The 18,706-nt window shown below is 42.6% G+C and overlaps 1 protein-coding gene across 1 annotated transcript; it reads right to left on the bottom strand.

Moving 5' to 3' along the window:
- Positions 1-4,570: 4,570 nt before the first annotated feature.
- LOC124655897 (myb-related protein 308-like) lies at positions 4,571-5,574 on the bottom strand. The gene is made up of 3 exons (XM_047194725.1): positions 5,442-5,574; positions 5,219-5,348; positions 4,571-5,129 (listed from the first exon to the last, which is right to left on the bottom strand). Exons 1-3 carry the CDS (start codon positions 5,572-5,574, stop codon positions 4,571-4,573), a joined length of 822 nt encoding a protein of 273 aa, XP_047050681.1.
- Between the last annotated feature and the right edge of the window lie 13,132 nt (positions 5,575-18,706).

Here is an 18,706-nt window from a genome sequence, read left to right as displayed (position 1 = left end):
TAATCCTCTGAGAGCGGTGTGTGGGGTGACCTCGTGTCGGCGCCGGAAGGTCCAAAACCATGCCGCATTGGCCGTCTCCCATGCACCCTCGCCAGCAATGGGCTCTACTGGTGGCTATGAGCCTCACGGCTGCATACTCCACTTTGATTTGGGTAACCAGCGGCTAGCCGTGATCAACAGGCCTCCGGTCACCGGCATCAACATCGGCTGCAGCCGGATCATTCGGGCAGAGGACGGCGGCATTGGCCTCGCCATTCTGTCCTACCCGACTTTCCGGATGTATGACCACAAGGTGGGTTCTCATGGTTCTGCCACTTGGGTGATGCGGAAGGTTGTCGAGATGGACAAGATCCTTGGATCCCCGGCTTCGATGCAGGCGAGGCAGACGTACATTGCCGGGTACGCCGAGGATGCCGGTGCCATTGTTGTGTCCATGCATTATGGAGGAAAAGAAGACTATTTGTACATAGTTCAACTCGACTCGATGTGGTACATGGAGATGGGTGCAAACTTCTTGGAGAACGCCTATCATCCGTACGCAAATTTCTATACCGGTGGTAAGTGCATACCTAATTTACATTGCTACATTAGTGGCATGAATCCCTTCATTTTAATATATGGTAGCTACAATATGTTTACAATGCTTTGAAGTGTTGTTTATCTGTTCTAATTTAGCTTAGCAAACTATTTTGAGTAATTTATAGTATCATATCATTGCTGCGAGCGTTCTCACTTTCTAAAATTACGTGATTTATCAGGCCGACCGGTGCTCCAACTTCCTGCACCTTTGGACAATGATGGGGGCGCTGTTGAAGCGGAGGATGGTGATGCCTCTATACCAGACCTTGTTTGATTGGGGTCAGCGCATTATGTTTCACTTTATAATATATATAGCCATCATACCGGCAAGGACCTACTAGCGCAATGGCTAGAGGTCATGGTTCCGCTCAAGGTACCTGGGTTCGAGTCTCCCATTAGTATGTTTCCGTTTCAAGTAGTTGTCGTACATGCTTGTTCCTTGACATGACAAATATTTGAAAACTAAACTGGCTACACAGTGTCTTGAGAGGGAACCATGACCCACTGGCCATTGCGGTAGTAGGTCCAACTTTTTATAGAAACTTTTGAATGTTCAGGTTGAAACTCTTAATAATCATGCTTGATTGTACCATGGAATCTGGTGATTTCAGAACAACAAGAGATTGACTCTATTTGAAAAGAGTGTTATGTTATTTGTCATGGTTTGAACCGTATTTCTGCTCATTTTCCTCATTAGAGTACTATTTCACATAATATTGATGGATATCATATCAACTTTTTTTTAATATATCATATCAATCTTGAAGATCATTACCAGAGTTATGCATTCTATGTTCGCTGTTTCATCGCAAATATTTAATGTTAGTTGCTACTTACTTTTGCTTCTTCCCAGAAAAGTGGTACTTGTGGTTTTCAGGGGTATCATCCCAGAAAAACTTAGCCATAAGGGAACTAATAACTTTAATAACCCACTTTGGGAATTTGATAACTGATAGAAAATATAAAGGTATGCTAGCAATACATGTTTGCAATAAAATTAGACGAGCTCGATAGGACAAAAGCCTACCACGCCACCCAGCAATACCTTTGATAATCTTATCAATAACAGGTTGAAGGTCTTCTTTTCTAAGTTTAGAGTAGTGAAGATGAGCACCCAAATATTTAAAAGGAAATTGGCCAAGCTTGCAACATAAAACTTATGCAAACAAATTTATATCCTCCATGGAGAGATTAATGGCCATTAGATCACTTTTATGATAATTGATATGCATTCCTGACATATGCTCAAAGAAGGCCATCAGTCATTTCAAGTGTTGTGTCATTCCCAGGTTGTTTTTTAAAGAAAAAGAACAGTGACATCAGCATATTGAAGGCTAATGACACCGCCATGGATAATCCTAGGGAGGATACCCTCAATCAAACTGTGATGCGCAACTTTGGATAGCATCTTAGAAAACACATGAGCAACGAAGTCAAAAAGGATGGGCGATAGAGGGTCTCATTGTTTAAGCCCTTTTCTAGCAATGAAGTAAGAACTATTCTCATCATTTATTCTAACAAATAATGAACTTTTGTGTAGCATAAACTTAGTACACATTCTCACCAATGGGCCTAAGCCTCTAGAAATTAACATTTTATGAAGGAAAGTCCAACTAACTCTATCATAAGCTATTTCGTAACCTAGTTTCAAAACTAGACCGCAATCCCCACCAGAATGCACATAATGAATAACTTCATGGGCAGAGACAACACTCTCCAGAATAAATCTTTCCTTAAGGAAAGCAATTTTATTCTGTGTGATAATCCTATGCCCAATCGGAGCAATCCTATTAGTGATTGCTTTAGTTAAAAAAATTAGGCTACAATTACCAAGACTGATTGGTCTAAATTTTTTCATATCTTTAGCATCTGGTTCTTTAGGTATTAAAGTAATGATTGCATAACTGAGTCTGAACACATCCAAGGTGCCAACCTCGAAATCCCTAACCAGAGCCATGAAGTCGTGCTTGATTACTGGCCAAAACTTTTGGTAGAACAGAAAAGAGAGGCCATTCGGAATCCCTTCTGGAAAAGGTTTGTCTAAGGAAAGCCTCTCCTCATCAGTGAGAAGATCACTTTCATCCTGAAAAGTCAGACCTAGGTTAACATTAGGATTGTTCTCACAAGAGAACTAATACTTATAGACTCGGATTTTCGTTATTGTGAGTTGCGAGAAAAGAGACCTTATCAGTTCCTCAATTATGAGAGAATGCATGGTGCTCACGATACCGCCAAACCTATAATACGCACTATAACGTTGTGAAAATCCAAAACAAAAACAAGAGAAGACATTGGAAAAGGACTTCCAAGTCTTGCTAGCTAAGCTCGGGAGTGCCCATGTGATTTGTGAAAGAGGCCCAACACAGCCTCACCATGCATCAACAACATCTTTGGGAAGGAGTCTCAAACAATGCTAATCAATCCTTTCCCTCACATTTCTCTTCCATAGTAGGATTAAGTTGTAATCAAATGAGGCGGTCGAACATGTTACAAAAAGACATCAATGTGTCAACCTTATGGTGCACGGTGACCTTAGCCATAAGCAGGGGCGAAGCCAGGAAAACAGCTCATTGGTGTCATTCATTAGAATTTACCGGTGTCAATTGAAATTTCTATGAGTATTACTTCATTTACAAAGGGAAACAAAAAATTTGCATTGGTGCCATTTGACACCAATCAATACATGCTAGCTCCGCCCCTGGCCATAAGGCCCTGTACACACCCATCGCATTGTGGCGTGAATCATCATCAGCCGATACCCCTAGCTAATTTCATGTTGTTTCCACTATGACAACATTGACAGTATGCCATACTGAACCCTATGATTTGAAATGTAGCTGACATTATCAATTAAGTTACACGACAATAGAAATACAAGAATACGTCTCAAAGAGTAGGTACATGCCATAGTTTTGCCATTAAAACAAAGAAACGAAATTCACGAGATTAAATCTAAAGATTTTTCCCTATAAAATTTACATGCAAAGTACATGTAGTAATAGTTCGTGTAGTTTCTAATCCAACAACCAAACAAACTATGTAGGGTTTTTTCAAAGGAATAGAATCCTACTAGATTTCTATAAGAAAACATTTGAAACATATTAGTCTCTAATCATGCTCCGATTTTGCAGCCTCTGAATCAGCAGACACTCAGCTACTCTCTTTTCTGTAAAGGATTTATTTTTACCCTTCACCAACTCATCTGACAAACAAGGACTCGTCAATATTTCTTGAGAAAACAATACAGGCCTGCATAAAAAGGCTAGAAAGCAGCGTGTGAAAGACCTTGCGATCTTGCATGGATATTTCTTACCTGCATGTGCAGTTTGTGGTTAACGTTACATGAGACATGTACATGACACAATGGCGGCAGAAGCGTCCGGAAATGAGGTAGTAATGGACAAAAAGATGACACATGAACCAAAAAGAAGAGGAAAGAAGGCCCGGAGCTCAACTACCGACGCAGATAGTACGACTTCACCACCGTAGCTTGCTGTGGCAAGCATCAAAAGGGAGGAAAGAACAAAGCAGCATTGGTTCCGGTGAACAAATTAACCAGCAGCAAGACAGTTAAGCTTGACCACGTTCTTACTTAGCGTATTTGCGAAAAGAAAAAACACAGGACATTTCACCGGAAAGTAATTCCACTAATCTAGCAAAAGAGACATTGCCGGTTACTGAACTTCATATGATTTTTGGAATACTCATAAACTTTCCCTACGTGCACTGTTCTTTGGTTTATAGGATTAAATTCCATAGGAAGATTTATTAAGAGTTCTTGGAGAAATTGTCCCCAAATCTATGTGTTCCGATCCAGGCCGGAAATACAAGAACAGGCAGACATAAAACATCTGGCGATCAACTCACAAAAATGTCCAAGAAACACAAATTTCAGTATACTCCCCCTCCTCCTCTCTCTAATTAAGCTGAACTCTTGTTCTCTGAAGCCTGAATGTCCCGATCGATCTCTAAGCTACGGACCTACAGTACTCTAGGATCTCTGAAGCGAAGCATTAGCGAATCTAAAGCTGAACACTTCGGAGCTCATGGAAGAAGACGACGAGGCGCCACCACAGCTGCACCCAACGCCGCCCTGCAAATCCAGCCGGTTCAGGCACAAGCATATCCCCTCCCGCCCAGAGTAACCTGTCCTAAAGGCACCGTCGCCCACGGTCCTGGTCTCTGGCGGCGGCGAAGACGGCTGGTACGGCGGGCTAATTGACAGGTTGAGGTCGATCATGCCGCCGAGGTGCCCCGTCGGTGGGAGAAGCAAGGACGCGCTGTCGTCGGCGTCGCTGCTGTGGCCGCTGGCGGCCGGCGAGCAGCTGGAGCCGCCCGTCAGATGCTGGTGGCTGGCGCCGCTCGATGTGGCGGGCGACGACGGCGTGTGCTGCATCCCCTGCACGGCGGCGGGCGAGGCGGCATTGAGCGGGCGGTGCGTGTGCGGGTCGACGCCGCGGGCGAGGAGCCTGCGCTTGACGTGCGTGTTCCAGTAGTTCTTGATCTCGTTGTCCGTCCGCCCCGGCAGCTTCCCGGCGATCAGCGACCACCTGCGGATCGAGCCAAGAATCGATCTCAGCACCGCGCGCAATGAACATTTATCTTTAAGATTTAGAGGAATATAAAATCAACCACGTACTTGTTTCCGAGGAACTCGTGGAGCTTGATGATGAGCTCGTCCTCCTCCTCGGTGAAGTTGCCGCGCTTGAGGTCCGGCCTCAGGTAGTTGATCCACCGCAGCCGGCAGCTCTTCCCGCACCGGAGCAACCCTACATGCACACATATCAGCATCACCACCAATCGCCGCCGCCATGCCCGGCATGCTAATTAATAGGGTGTATAACGCCAAATGAAGACTGTACCTGCGGCTTTTGGGAGCGATCTCCAGCAGCCTTCGCCATTGGCCTTGATGTGCGCGATGAGCCGCTGGTCCTCCTCCTTGGTCCAGGCGCCCTTGTTGGTGTGCGCCTTCTCGCAGCACGGCGACCTCCCCATGTCCGCAGCCGCCGTCGACAGACACACAGCCCACTTACGGCGACGTGACTCGACCGAGAGAGAGAAACAGGCCGGAGGGAGGCACACAAACACAGAGAAAGTGACGACTGTTGTTTGATTCCTTTGAGCCGGGAGAGCGGGTTTATATGGTGGCGTGCATTGAGGGGAGGAGAGAGAGGGGAGCGAGGTGGTGGATGGAGAGAGATAGAGCTGAAAGGGTCCCATCCCCATTGACCCGGATCACTCCCAGACATTTGACCGAGTTGGTGTGAGTGAGTGGTTGTGGAGCCTAGGGACAGATTTGGTAGGTTGGTAGGTAGGCAATGCCATGCTTCTGCTCCCGTCTTCCTCTCCCTTGTCCTATGCAATCCTTGCACATTAAGGAAAAAAAACTTAATTCCAGCAATAACCTTCTACTATATCTGCTCTCATTTTGATTTATTATTTTCCCATTAAAGACCATGTCCTCCGAGCAGGAATTTTGACATATTTACATTCTTTAGAGCCTATGTGGTTCAAAGAAATTTCTGCGGTGACACTCTTTATCCGTTTGATATATAGGAATTGAGCAAAGAGAAATGCATGCAAACTTTCATTTATTTCTGTTTTAAAGGAAAAAATAAACACGGAAATTTGGTAATCCACCTCGACCTCGTTGAAGGAACAAAATCATAACCTATCTGGATTTTGGCCTTAATGACAATTGGAAGAAAAATAAAAAAATTACAAGTTTATTACTCAGGAATTAGTTCCAGTCATGGATGAAGCGAGGTGAATGGTTACCTCTACATAAAAGGAATTCTTGAGAAGACGACGTCTTATTTTTTGGCATTTCATTTATACTTTTTGTGTCGTACGATACCATACTACAAAAAAGGGATGAAGCTTTTGAAAGGTGTGTTTTGACAAGCCATAAACTTCCTAATCTTCCCAGCCTCTCAAAAATTTCAGAAAGTTTCCATATCAATTTATGCTAACTTGACCTCCTAGGGCTGGATTGTTCATACCTGGTCCCGCCCGTGTCCGAGCCACCCCTTTGCTATAGACTTTTCCTGGAATCCCAACCTACATCATCCAACCCCAGGTTTGGATGACGCTATGGTGTCCAATTGGTCAAACTTTGCGGGTCTAGGTCTAACCCATTCGGGCCTTGATGCCCCCGACGTTTTGCTTCCTAGAACCTGCTCGGAATCGCTTAGACCTAGGGTTGGACATTTTTGGCTTGTCCGGAGATTTAGACCAGCCCAACCCTACCGAAATGTCCGACCTATCACACGCTGGACCATAATGGTCACTTTAAGAGTCCCATATAAAATGCTTTATTCCACCGTGAGAAGGGCACGGCCTCGAGATCTAGTTGAGCTCCACCATTTTCATAAGCCTTCGATTCCTCCACATCTCTCCACTCAATTTTGCAAATCTTTGAGTGAAAAGAGAGATCAACCAAAGATCTACTTTTCCATCTAAACAAAGTTTAATCCACACCCTGAGGAAGCTTGGTCATGTTACTCATGTGGTTATGGGTAACCCTAGATAGTTGGAGTTGGTGTTAGCAAGGAGGACATCACTCGGTTTCTTCATCGAGACCTCTTTCCGAGACAAAACTTGACCCCGATCTCTCACGCACACCCCTGTTGAGAGACGCCTCGCCAGCGTCGGTTCTGCCCCTCTCCTTACCCCTTTCAAGCAACGTTGTCGTCCGTGGAGAGGATGGATAGGATTCATGTACATAGTTTTTGTAGGCTTAGTAGTAGGTAGTGTGCCCTCGTGGCTTTCCTCGTTCTGATAGTTTGGAGCCTTGCCATACGTGTCTTCAAGCAATGTTTTGGTGGTGCCCACATGTGTGCCCCTGTGGTCGTCCATGGTGGTTGGCGAAGGTGTAGGCCTGATCTATTGTAGTCTCTCCAAATAAGCTCATTTTTGGTCCAGTTCGGGTTGATGCGGTAGTTTCTTCTTCCTTTCTCATCCTCCATGGAGGTGGATGAGAGATGCAAGGCAGATTCTTATCGCGTGGGTCCGATGTTGTTGTTTGGAGTTCTACACCGATGTCTTCTAGCGGGATTCAGGGGTCTCCTCTTTCCTCTCCCGATGGTGTGCTTCAGGGCATCAGTATGGGACTATGGTAGGGCTCCTAGAATAAGCTCGTGATATTGCAGGTTTCGCTGCGGCCGTCTTCTCATCTTGAGTTAATCAGCAGTAGTTCTTCGACGGCATCATCATCTCGCCACTGCTTCCTTCGGCCGAAGGGCGGCCCTCCACGGCTAAGTAATATTGTCTTGTTCAACCCTTAGGCCCTTGAGCCAAACTGGAGGCGCTCAAGCTCTGATACAAAGTTCTCCCAGTGTCTCACCCCATGTTGTCATGTCACGGGTGGTGTTGCGGTTAATCATGGGCATATGCTCCATCGGGAATTTAGTGGATGAGCTAGACGAAGATCTGGACTGGATTGTTTTTTCTATTTCTTTTCAAGGGTCTTCGGTGCAAAATTTAAAGGTCAAGTTGTAATTTTATTTATATCCGAGGTAATACGTGTAAAATATACTCCATCGAAGCTGTTTTAATTACAATAATCGGGGTACCCCTCATCATGTTCAAAAAAAGATAGATGGAGTTTCCTTCTGAGCATCCGGTGTGTGGATTGTCATCAAGACGTTTGTGAAATGTGCGAGGATCCCTGAGTATCCTAGATAGTGGAATTGCTATCTCTAAGTGCAGAGAGCTCAAGAGTTTTTCTTGTTCCGGAGACCTCAAGGGAGAATATGGCTTGATCGTTGAGGGATCGTGTGGGCTTTGAGGAATATTGGAGTCCCCCAAGGGCATGAACTTCAGGGTAAATCAATGTGACATCATCTCCCTCTACTTTCGGTTATTTATATCCTTTCCTTTACATTTTGTTGTGTATTATTGCATTAGGATTGCTCAGCAAGTTGTTTTACTGTCACCCTATTTATCGACAATTGTCATTAAAACCAACGAATTCGATTAAAATTTGTAGTTGCATATTCGCCCCTCCCTCGACGCATCATCTTTGATCCTTCACTTTTTTTCGAATTCCTATGCATGAATAACGAGACCAATGTATGTAGTGGCATAACAACATCTTAGTTACAATTTTTCATGTGGTTTAACTTCGATCTGACTATGTTTATGAGGATTCCCATGTTTTTCCTATTCATGTGAACCGAATACCCAAGATGAATTTCTGTGTTTTTCCTTCTTTTTTTTTGGAATCATCTCATACAAACCTTTAAGGGCTCATTTGGTTACAGGAAACCCGGCGGGATCCCGGCCTTTTTCCGGGGATATTTTACCCCTAGTCCGGAGGTCGGGAAAATAATCCCGGGGGTTTGCTCCTGTTTCTGCCTATTCCCGGCCGGGAATATTTACCCGGGGAAGTTGGCCCGAACAACCAAACGAGCCCTAAAGGGGCAATTTGAGCATAACTTATGAAGAATATTTGGTCGACTGAAACTTTGTTTTTTTTCTAAAATGGTAATTTTTTTGTCACCGAGTTTGTTTTCTTATTTTCTTGCCTATGGTTTGAAAACCAACTCCAGTGGACTTGAGAGCATTTGGACCCATATTTTAAACAACCGATCGTCAAACTTGATGAGTTTTAATATCGTAAGAGCACGTGTAGCTCCAAGTACCAACACTCGACAATGCTTAGGTAGTGGTTGGCATCCATTGTCTCAAAAAGTGTAGTTGCTTAACTAGCTTTGCCCTTTGCCCCTAATTTTTCAATTTTTGCGGGGGACCAGTTTCCCTGAATTAACATGCATTTTCATCAGAGTACAAACTAACCTAACTGCTCATTCTCAAGATTCTAGAAGCACAAGCGAAGCATGCCTGACTTTGCGAGTGTGATTGTTGTTGGAGGCGGAGGAGAAAAGAAAATGGCAGCAGGTAACCGAATAAAACTCCTACCAAAGTCAGCTTCCAAACAAAAAAGAAAGAATAAATAAGAGTACACTGCCCTTAATTGTGTGTCTGGTTCGTTATTTGTTTAAGATTCCTAGAGATTCCTGGCTATGCTGATGTTGCATCGGAATTCACAGTTGCACGAGCTGGGTGCGTTTGGTATAGCCCAAACCTGCCCTTTCATATTTTCTCTATATATTATTAATATGCGTGCGGCATTCTACAGGCGACAGAGAGCAAACCTGCGGAATTGAAGCAGTCTTCTCGGACGAAAAGCCGCGAAACAATGCAAGAAACAGTATGCGCTGCCGGAGTTGGAATGTTGTCGCTCCACGTATATTGACCTTTGAATCCTGAAAATTCTCCTAGTCAATGGCTATAATTTTTACTTTTTTTTTTAGTTCACTGATATAGTAATCATATATATTCTCCGTAAGCATGGGCATACTCCCTCCGTTCTAATTTAGTCTACATTCTAGAAAAAATGAGACAAATTAGTAGTGCATTTATTAGTACTACTTAGATATTTGAACAACCAATCCAAGCTACATTGAAAATAACAACATCCAATGAAGAGAGTAAAACCACCTCGTTTTCAGTGTTGTTGTTGACTAAAAGCTAGAATGTAGAGTATTTCAGAACAAATTTTGAGGCTAGAATGTAGACTATTTCAGAACGGAGGGAGTATGTATTAATCTGTTTCTTTGGGGTTTGGGCTCTGGAATAAATTACTTTCGGTTCTAAAATACTCCCTTTGTTCCATTAAATTTGTCTAAATTTAGATGTATGTTGAGAGTTGACACCATAGATGCATCTAAATTTAGAAAAATCTAAGAAAAATTTCTTGTGACGGAGGGAGTACAATAGTCCTACATCGCATTATTCGTTGCTCCATCCAATCTCATGCTTAAAACGTTTTTTTCCAAGTTTTTTCCAACCTCCCAAAATTGACATCATTGTCGTCTCCCGCTTGGACATTGAGCTCAATGCGCGTGTCAGGAGCTAGCTTGCCACCCTCTTCGCTGCAAACATCCTCATGGACGATGGTGGAGTCGTAGCTCACCTCGACACCCACGCAACCGGCACAGTCGCATCTAACCTCCACTCCGGCGCAATTGCCTGCATTCAATTTGCACGCCGCACTCGGTGACATCGCTGCCGTGTCCTCCAACCCTGGCAGCAGAAGCAACACTTTCGATTCCACCTCTCAAAGATCTCCGGCAACCTCCCTTGGGCGGAACCCTTCAACACGGTCTCTAGACTCTAGCGAACTCTAGTTCCTCGCCAACGCCAGCCGCACATGAGGTGGAGGAGGATGGGGCCATGGAGGCCCACGTGGAGTCCTAGGTTGTGAAACCGTTCGAATCGAAGATAAGGCAAGGGGTTAAAACCATCACAAAATCTTGTACCGATATGACTTAAGCAGAGGGAGTATTTGCTACCATCTATGGTCAATATGCAACTTTGACCACTATTTATTTATGAATACATCAGAAAATGTGTCATAATTTATCTATATAGTGGAAACTATTTTTTTCATGAAAAAGACAATTACATAAAATACTCCCACCCAGTGAACTCATTGAATAGTCCTCTAATTATGAGGAAGCAAATTTGGTGCACATGAGCACCAGTGCTCCTGTTTTTCAAAATATTTTAAAATTTTACTTTTATGTTCCAAAAAAGCATGAAATTTATTTCATGAATACGTACACATGTTCTGAATTCTCGTGCGAAGTTTCAGTAGAAATTGCGTTGTATTTTGAGCTACAGGAAAAAAACAAATTTATGGTTGGGTATAGGGGCGTATATTTGTCAGAAATTTGTCTTTTTTTGTATAGCTCAAAATATAACATATTTTTCTCCAATTTTTTTACCGTACATTCAGAATGTTTATATGTATGTGCTTATTTAATTTCAAAGTTTTTGGAATCCAAAAAAATATGATTTTAAAACTCAGGAGCACTGGTTCTCATGTGCCGAAGACACTTTCCATCCAACTATATTATTATTATTATTATTATTATTACCATTGGAAACATCATCATCATCATTATTATTATTACTGGAAATCTTCATCCAATTATAGGTATCTCTAAATTTTAGTTCCTAAGTTGAAAAGTTTGAATTTACAATACATATCTTAATTTTCTAAAATTGGCAACCACCATCGCAAACACTATTTTGTCTATTCAAATCTATATGGTCCAGACGGAGCAAAGACATCTTCTGTTGGGGTCGAAGACATGTTAATCATCGTGGACTGGTAGCTAGGTATTTATTGGCGAGGAACTGGGGACTGAGCGAGCAACAACTCTGCTGTTGATCTCTGCTACTTCAGGGATGAGAAGATCTGGCACCAGTGCATTACTCCTACCATGTTGCACTATGTTTTTGCCAGGTCCGTGTTTAAATGGAGCCGCACCTATCAACTACCAGCATGTATGTTTGTTGCGTTGTGTACTGTTGCGCGACACAGATGTGAGCAGCCCGACCAAACCAACCCGAGAGAAAGAGTCGCTTGAGTTATGGCGCCTTCAATTTAGTCATGGAGAGAGCCGTTCCACAGTCAAAGCTCTCCCATCGCCAGCCGGTGGAGTACTACCGTAGAGAGATCAGAATTAACTGTCGCTGCGTGGCTAGTAATCCTGTAGAGTACATGTCTGAACTGACGGGACCGGCAGTGGTGCACAGTAGCAAATTAGCAACAACACCAAGGGCTCTTTGGACTGTAGAATTTTATAAGACTTTTTAGGATATCAGTCTTTAGAATTTTCCTATGATTGCCTTTAGATTAAGGGTTTGTTTGATTTCAAGGAATTCTTAAAGAAATCTTGTAGGATTTTTACCCATAATTTTTTTCCCATAAAGACTGTTTGATTCAAAGAATTAAACCCTCCAAAATTTTACGATTGCTTTCATATACTACAATCCTATAGGATTTTTAACAAGATGTTAGACCTCTTGGAAAATTCCTATGTGTCTATGAAAACTATGATATACACTCAATCTCTATAAAAGTTTCCTATGGCTTTTCTATGTTGCCATTAAACAACTAGTTATACCAATTTTCATAGGTTTCTTTCCCATATGATTCAAAGGGCCAGATCATATCAATCCTCCACTTTTCCTATCATGTGAATCAAACAAGCCCTAAGAGCTCTTTTGATTTATAAGATAGTAAAAGTATAGAATTAGAAATCATGTAGGACTCAGATGCCATGTCATCTAAAATCTTGTGGGAAGAGAGATTCTCTTTGATTTTTGTGAAGGAGTTTTCCATGAGGTCTAACCATATGCTATTTTTTAACACACTTTATACTACTCTCTATTACTATTGTAAGACCTTGCAGATATTTTAATGTGGACTAAGCACGGATAAAAATGAGTAAACCTAGACAAAAGAAAACGTCTAGGTACATGCATTTTGGTTCATATCTAATCTATATCAAAATATCTATAATGTCTTATAGTAGTGAATGGAGGAAGTTCAAGATTTCCATATGAACTATGGGGTATGATCTTATGAATCAAAAGACTTATGATGATTCTTTACAGGGTTTCAATCATACACAAATCTTTTGAAGATACTCTGAACCAAAGGAGCACTAAGTAATGCTTGTTGTTCAGATTCCTATGGATTGGATTATTATGCCTCAGTTTCATAGAAATTTGAAAATCCACTCTAACCTCATTTTTAGACTCAAGTGTGTAGGATTGAGACATTTATTGTATTTCATTCAAACAACCACTCTTGTTTTTCTATGTTTTACAATCATCTGTTTGGCATAGGCAAATCTGTGAAATTTTTGCGTTTTTCTTATTCCTCCGTTTTTCAATCCTGGATCCAAAGATGCTCTAAACCCGAGGCCCAAGAGAAACTGCAAGTTAAGTTTCTGATAACTCAATTATCAAGAAAATTACGTGATGACAACATTATGCTCGAGGAGTATTTCACTTGTTTCTTCTAGAAGCTTATTAATTTAAATATCAGGTGACCGGCAAATATGTACGCAGGAGGGGTAGGTCTTGATGAGGTTGCCACCTATCTTGCAATACTCTAGACGGGGAGTATGATGGTTCTACTCTTTTTTCTTTTTTTTTTCTTCTAAGCGAAATTGTCCATGTCTGCCGTCGTGAGATAATTAACAACTTGTTAAACTTATTTGTCCAAAGGCGAAAACAAGTCAATTCTCCAAACATCACGCCAGATATTCTCAGGCAAAAAACTAGCATTCTCAGATAACTGAAAGGAAATCCAACAGCATATACTGGGGTATTCTCAAACTTTGCACTAACAGATCCAAATCCGAAGTAGAGTGGAGTGTACTTGTAGATGCTTTTCAAACGTGAATTGAGATCGATATAAAATACACAGCATAAACCAAATGGTATTTTGTGAACGTGGAAGTGAAACACATGGAGGAATCACGTAAAACCGTTAGGTGTGAGTTCGTGGGGTTGTGGCAAAGCTCGTTTGTAAATGCTAAAACTCTTTTCTATCTTAATAAATCAAGACACGCGATGCTCGCACGTGTTCTGAAAAAATACAAATGGTTTTTGTAGACGTGACTATGCATCGTAATTCAGTCGATCGGTCAAAGGATACACAGCGGAAGCAGCATTTAAAATGGACACTGGAATTCTGGAGAGAGAAAAATAAGAGGAAGTAGCCAGCGACTGTTGATTAGTTGATGCAAACTTTTCAACAGTATTGCTAATTTGCTACTGATTCTGGGTAGCCCGGCAGGCAGCAATTGTATATGTTGTGATATACACATCAGTCTAACTACCAGAAACGAATATGGAATTTTTTCCACGGACGACCGTGAGACTTTCTACAGCTAGAGTACTATATTCCCTTTTGCCTGGATCCTTGAAGCGAGATGCTTGATTCTGGAAGGTGTAGTAACATGATTAGGAATGACCTGTAGAATTCTCGTTGAAGCTCGTGGAGAACGTCAAACAGAAGGATTTTGAAAGTTGAAGAGGCCATACCGACCGAGAATATATTTGGCAGCGACGCGTGTGCGCAATAGCACCGCCAAGAAACGGCCCCATCACAAGTATATTCTATTTTTACAAATCTGACCCTTAATCAAAACTAATTTTTCGTCAGACCTCTTGGCAAAACTATTTCGTTATCTGACATATGGGTTGAGACATTGAGAATGAAGCCAAAATTATGCAGATCGACGCCAATAGAGCACGCACAACGCCGAAGCAGGTCGGCCCCAAGCCACTTGGCGCCGAAGTGAGGTAGGCACCAATGCCATTGGCGACGAACTACCTAGAGTAACGTTTGTGTTGTTTTACGTTAGGGTCAACCTACACAATTTCGGCTTCATTCTCGATAGAGCTGAACAACCTAGGATCAAATTTCGAAATAGTTTGCCAAGAGTTCAGAAAAGTAATTAGTGTTGCCTAGGGGGTTGAGTTGTCAAAGATACCCATCACACAATCGGGAGAGAAAGAAGCGGGAGAAGTCAAGGTCCTTCTAGGAAAATAACACGAATGGTTCTTTTATAATACAGAAGTAATGCAATGCTGAAGATACTACACTGATTGAAATCGTTGAGATTGTCAAACGGGAGAGTTTTGATAGTTGAAGAGGTAATAATGTGAAGTAAATCCTTTGACTGATCACTCGTCGTCAGGTGTAACAAACTTGCAACCAACAGAAATTCGCAACATTGCACACATCAGCAGTGACGTGTTAACCACTAGCGGTTTCACTAGCTCCTAATTCCCACCGGAACGAAGATAACAAAACTTCAGTAGTAACAAAAACACCTTATCACACATAATACAAGATGAATGTTTGCACAGTTCAATAGAAATTTTATAATTTGTATACATGGTCTAATCCTTACTCTAGGTGTCATGTGCATATAGGAGAAAGGGCAGCCATGAGGGAAATGCACTTTGGCTCATAGGAGCATATGCTCCCATTATGTGAATCCACATTTTAAAGTATTAAAAAATTCTAAACTAAATTTTTACATGTACATCTAGACATTTTATGTTGGTACACAAGTTTTCAAAAGAAAAAACATTTTTCTGTGGCTCCTGTAAAAAAGACAAATTTTAATGCTGTAACACGACTACGTACAGGACATTTTTTTGTCTTTTTTGTACACACCACACAAAATGTTATTTTTCCACGAAAACTTGTGAACGAACATAGGATATCACAATGTATAAGAAAAAATTTATGTCAGATTTTTTTTGACATTACTAAAATTGTTTTTTATTATTTTATATAATAGGTGCATATGCACGCGTGTGCCAAAATGCCACCTCCCAGCCATGAGCCCTAAAGCGACTAGGACTAAACATGTCAAGTCTGACTCAGGCTAATTAAAACATGGCACACTCTTTTTGGAGTGTATGTCGTCCTCGTTGCCGTATAATTTTTCTTATGGTATGTCCCGGCGTTAATAATTCTCTTCCTATTCGTGAATTATTCTCATCTTCTCTTGTAATGTGTGGGCCTACTTCTCCTCGCTAACGCTATTATGGACGATGGACATCAACACACGCTGGTCCTCGCACATCTCCTCTCGTTCACCTTCCATGCTTACTTCACCCTATAATCTGATCATACAAAGATGGAAAGATTCAGATAGTATAAAGCTCTCATTAACAAAATTATTGTATTTAGCTAGGAAGAAATTCACATGTTGTTCTACCATCTTGGCACGTGATCTTGTAATTGATCCAATATGTAGGTCACTTGGCTTATCTTGAACAGCCACATCACAACGAAAACATGGCAAGGAGTTAGCGATATCCTCATAACGTAAATAAACGGCCCCACAGATAAGAGGTGTGCTTCGGTGCGCACCCTCTCCAAACTCGCGACTTATCACCGAAGGGGTACGGTGGTCCCGATTTTGTTTTTTTTTGTGCTGCCCGCCGAAACCCATATCCAAGCCCAGTGCAAGACTCGTATGGGTATACGGGGCCCGGGCGTATCTATACGGATGACCCCACGTGGGTGGGTCCCACGTGCTAAGCTAATCACCGTGATTAGCTCCCATTGCATGCATCGTTTTCATCGGCACTGGAGATCTGATCGAGCTGTTCCACGCCGTCGCTAGGTTGAACGCAAGCGGTTGTTGCCGGCCCGGCCGTCGGCGGTTGTTGCCGGCACGTCCGTCGCCGCCGGTGGTTGTTTCGCATGTCGACGCCGCCGACCGCGCGCGAAGCCCCCCCGCAGATCGACGACCTTGGAAAGGCGCACCACCGGCTCGGCATCTTCCCCGCTAGGGTTTAAAATTACAGGTACCATGACTTCATCTTGTAGCATAGTAAGAGGACGCAATTCTGCCGGTTTTTCAATTCTAATTATGGTCCAATACTACAGAATATGGAGAACTCTATATCTGGTATGATTGAGGAACAAAATGAGTGCGTCGGCTATAATTCCGATGACTCTGAAATGGAGGAAAATTTGCAGCACGAAGCCGGCTGGAGCGAAGACGAGTTTGATGTGAGCCACTATTTTTCATTTCGATTACCAGCAGTCCAGCATCATCAAATTATATATGGTTCCTCATGTCATAATTTATGCGGATTGCGTACGATGAATTTGATAATGATGACAACCATGGCGAACACACCAGACGATCAAAATGATGAGAACCATGGTGAACACACAGACAGTCTAAATACTAGTGAGGTATGTGTAGTGACTCATACAGTGACATAAAATGATGCATGAAATGATGGCAACTGTAAAATTTACGGTTACTAAATTTCGAAATGCATTAATAAATTTCAGGCACAATTTGACACGCAGCTTGAGTACGACTATTACGGTGAATCTGACTTGGACACGGGCCACACTGATGATGTGGAAGGTGCATCGGTTCCGAGGATTCGTTGACATGAGCCGAGGTTGTTATCTCTTTTTTATCAGTCTTATATAGCTGGAACACATAAATTTATAGTTTTAATTAATGCCTACGTTTTCTACTTGCAGGCGACGCCAGGCGCTAGTCAGCCTGAGAAACCACACAAAGGTAGCAATGGCAATGAATATCCTGATAGTGATCGGGATTTATACTGGATGATAAAAGAGATGACTTTTATTTCTGAAGCAGCAGCATATTCTTTCTACAACAGATATGCTAAAGATTATGGGTTCAGCGTCCGGCTTGACCAGGTTAAGCGGTTTGATGATGGAGTAATTCGGTTAAGGCGTTTTGTGTGTTCCAGACAGGGCAGACGTCCCAAAAACAAACTGACCATGGAAGGCCGTGTATATAGGCACAGACCTGAGTCTCGCTGCGGCTGCAAGGCACGTTTGGTGGTCAAGTTTGATGGAGTCTGGGTTGTTGAAGATTTTCGTGACAAACATAACCATGACCCAGCTGAACCATGTCAGACTCCGTTTCTTCGGTCCCATAGGACGATCAACGACGCGCAGATATCTGAGATATTATCAATGGGATCCATGGGAATCAGGAAGCACCTCATTATGAGAAAATTCATTGCAGGCTCCGGTTCATTTGCTCGTGTTGGATTCACAAGAAAGGATTTGTACAACATGTGCTCTAGGGAGAGGAGGAGGCTGCTTTTCGACGGTGACGCTACCATAGCCATCCGCATTATGTCAAAGAGGAAAAAGAGGGACCCTGAATTTTTCTTTGAATATGTGTTGGCGCAAAGTTGACGCGGGAGTTAGAGATCTCTGTGGTGTAACTTTTCTTCAGGTCCCCGGCAACGGCGCCAGAAAAAGAGCTTGATGGCGTGTATTTCACATGTTCGTTGGGCAACCCCAAGAGGAAGGTATGATGCGCACAGCAGCAAGTTTTCCCTCAGAAAGAAACCAAGGTTTATCGAACCGGGAGGAGCCAAGAAGCACGTTGAAGGTTGATGGCGGCGGGATGTAGTGCGGCGCAACACCGGAGATTCGGCGCCAACGTGGAACCTGCACAACACAACCAAAGTACTTTGCCCCAACGAAACGGTGAGGTTGTCAATCTCACCGGCTTGCTGTAACAAAGGATTAACCGTATTGTGTGGAAGATGATTGTTTGCGAGAGAAAACGGTAAAACAAGTATTGCAGCAGATTTGTATTTCGGTATTAAAAGAATGGACCGGGGTCCACGGTTCACTAGAGGTGTCTCTCCCATAAGATAAAAGCATGTTGGGTGAACAAATTACGGTCGGGCAATTGACAAATAGAGAGGGCATAACAAT

The sequence above is a fragment of the Lolium rigidum genome, chromosome 5 (genome assembly GCF_022539505.1).
Source record: "Lolium rigidum isolate FL_2022 chromosome 5, APGP_CSIRO_Lrig_0.1, whole genome shotgun sequence".
Classification (NCBI taxonomy): Eukaryota; Viridiplantae; Streptophyta; class Magnoliopsida; order Poales; family Poaceae; genus Lolium; species Lolium rigidum.
This window is presented reverse-complemented; position numbering and strand designations above follow the sequence as displayed.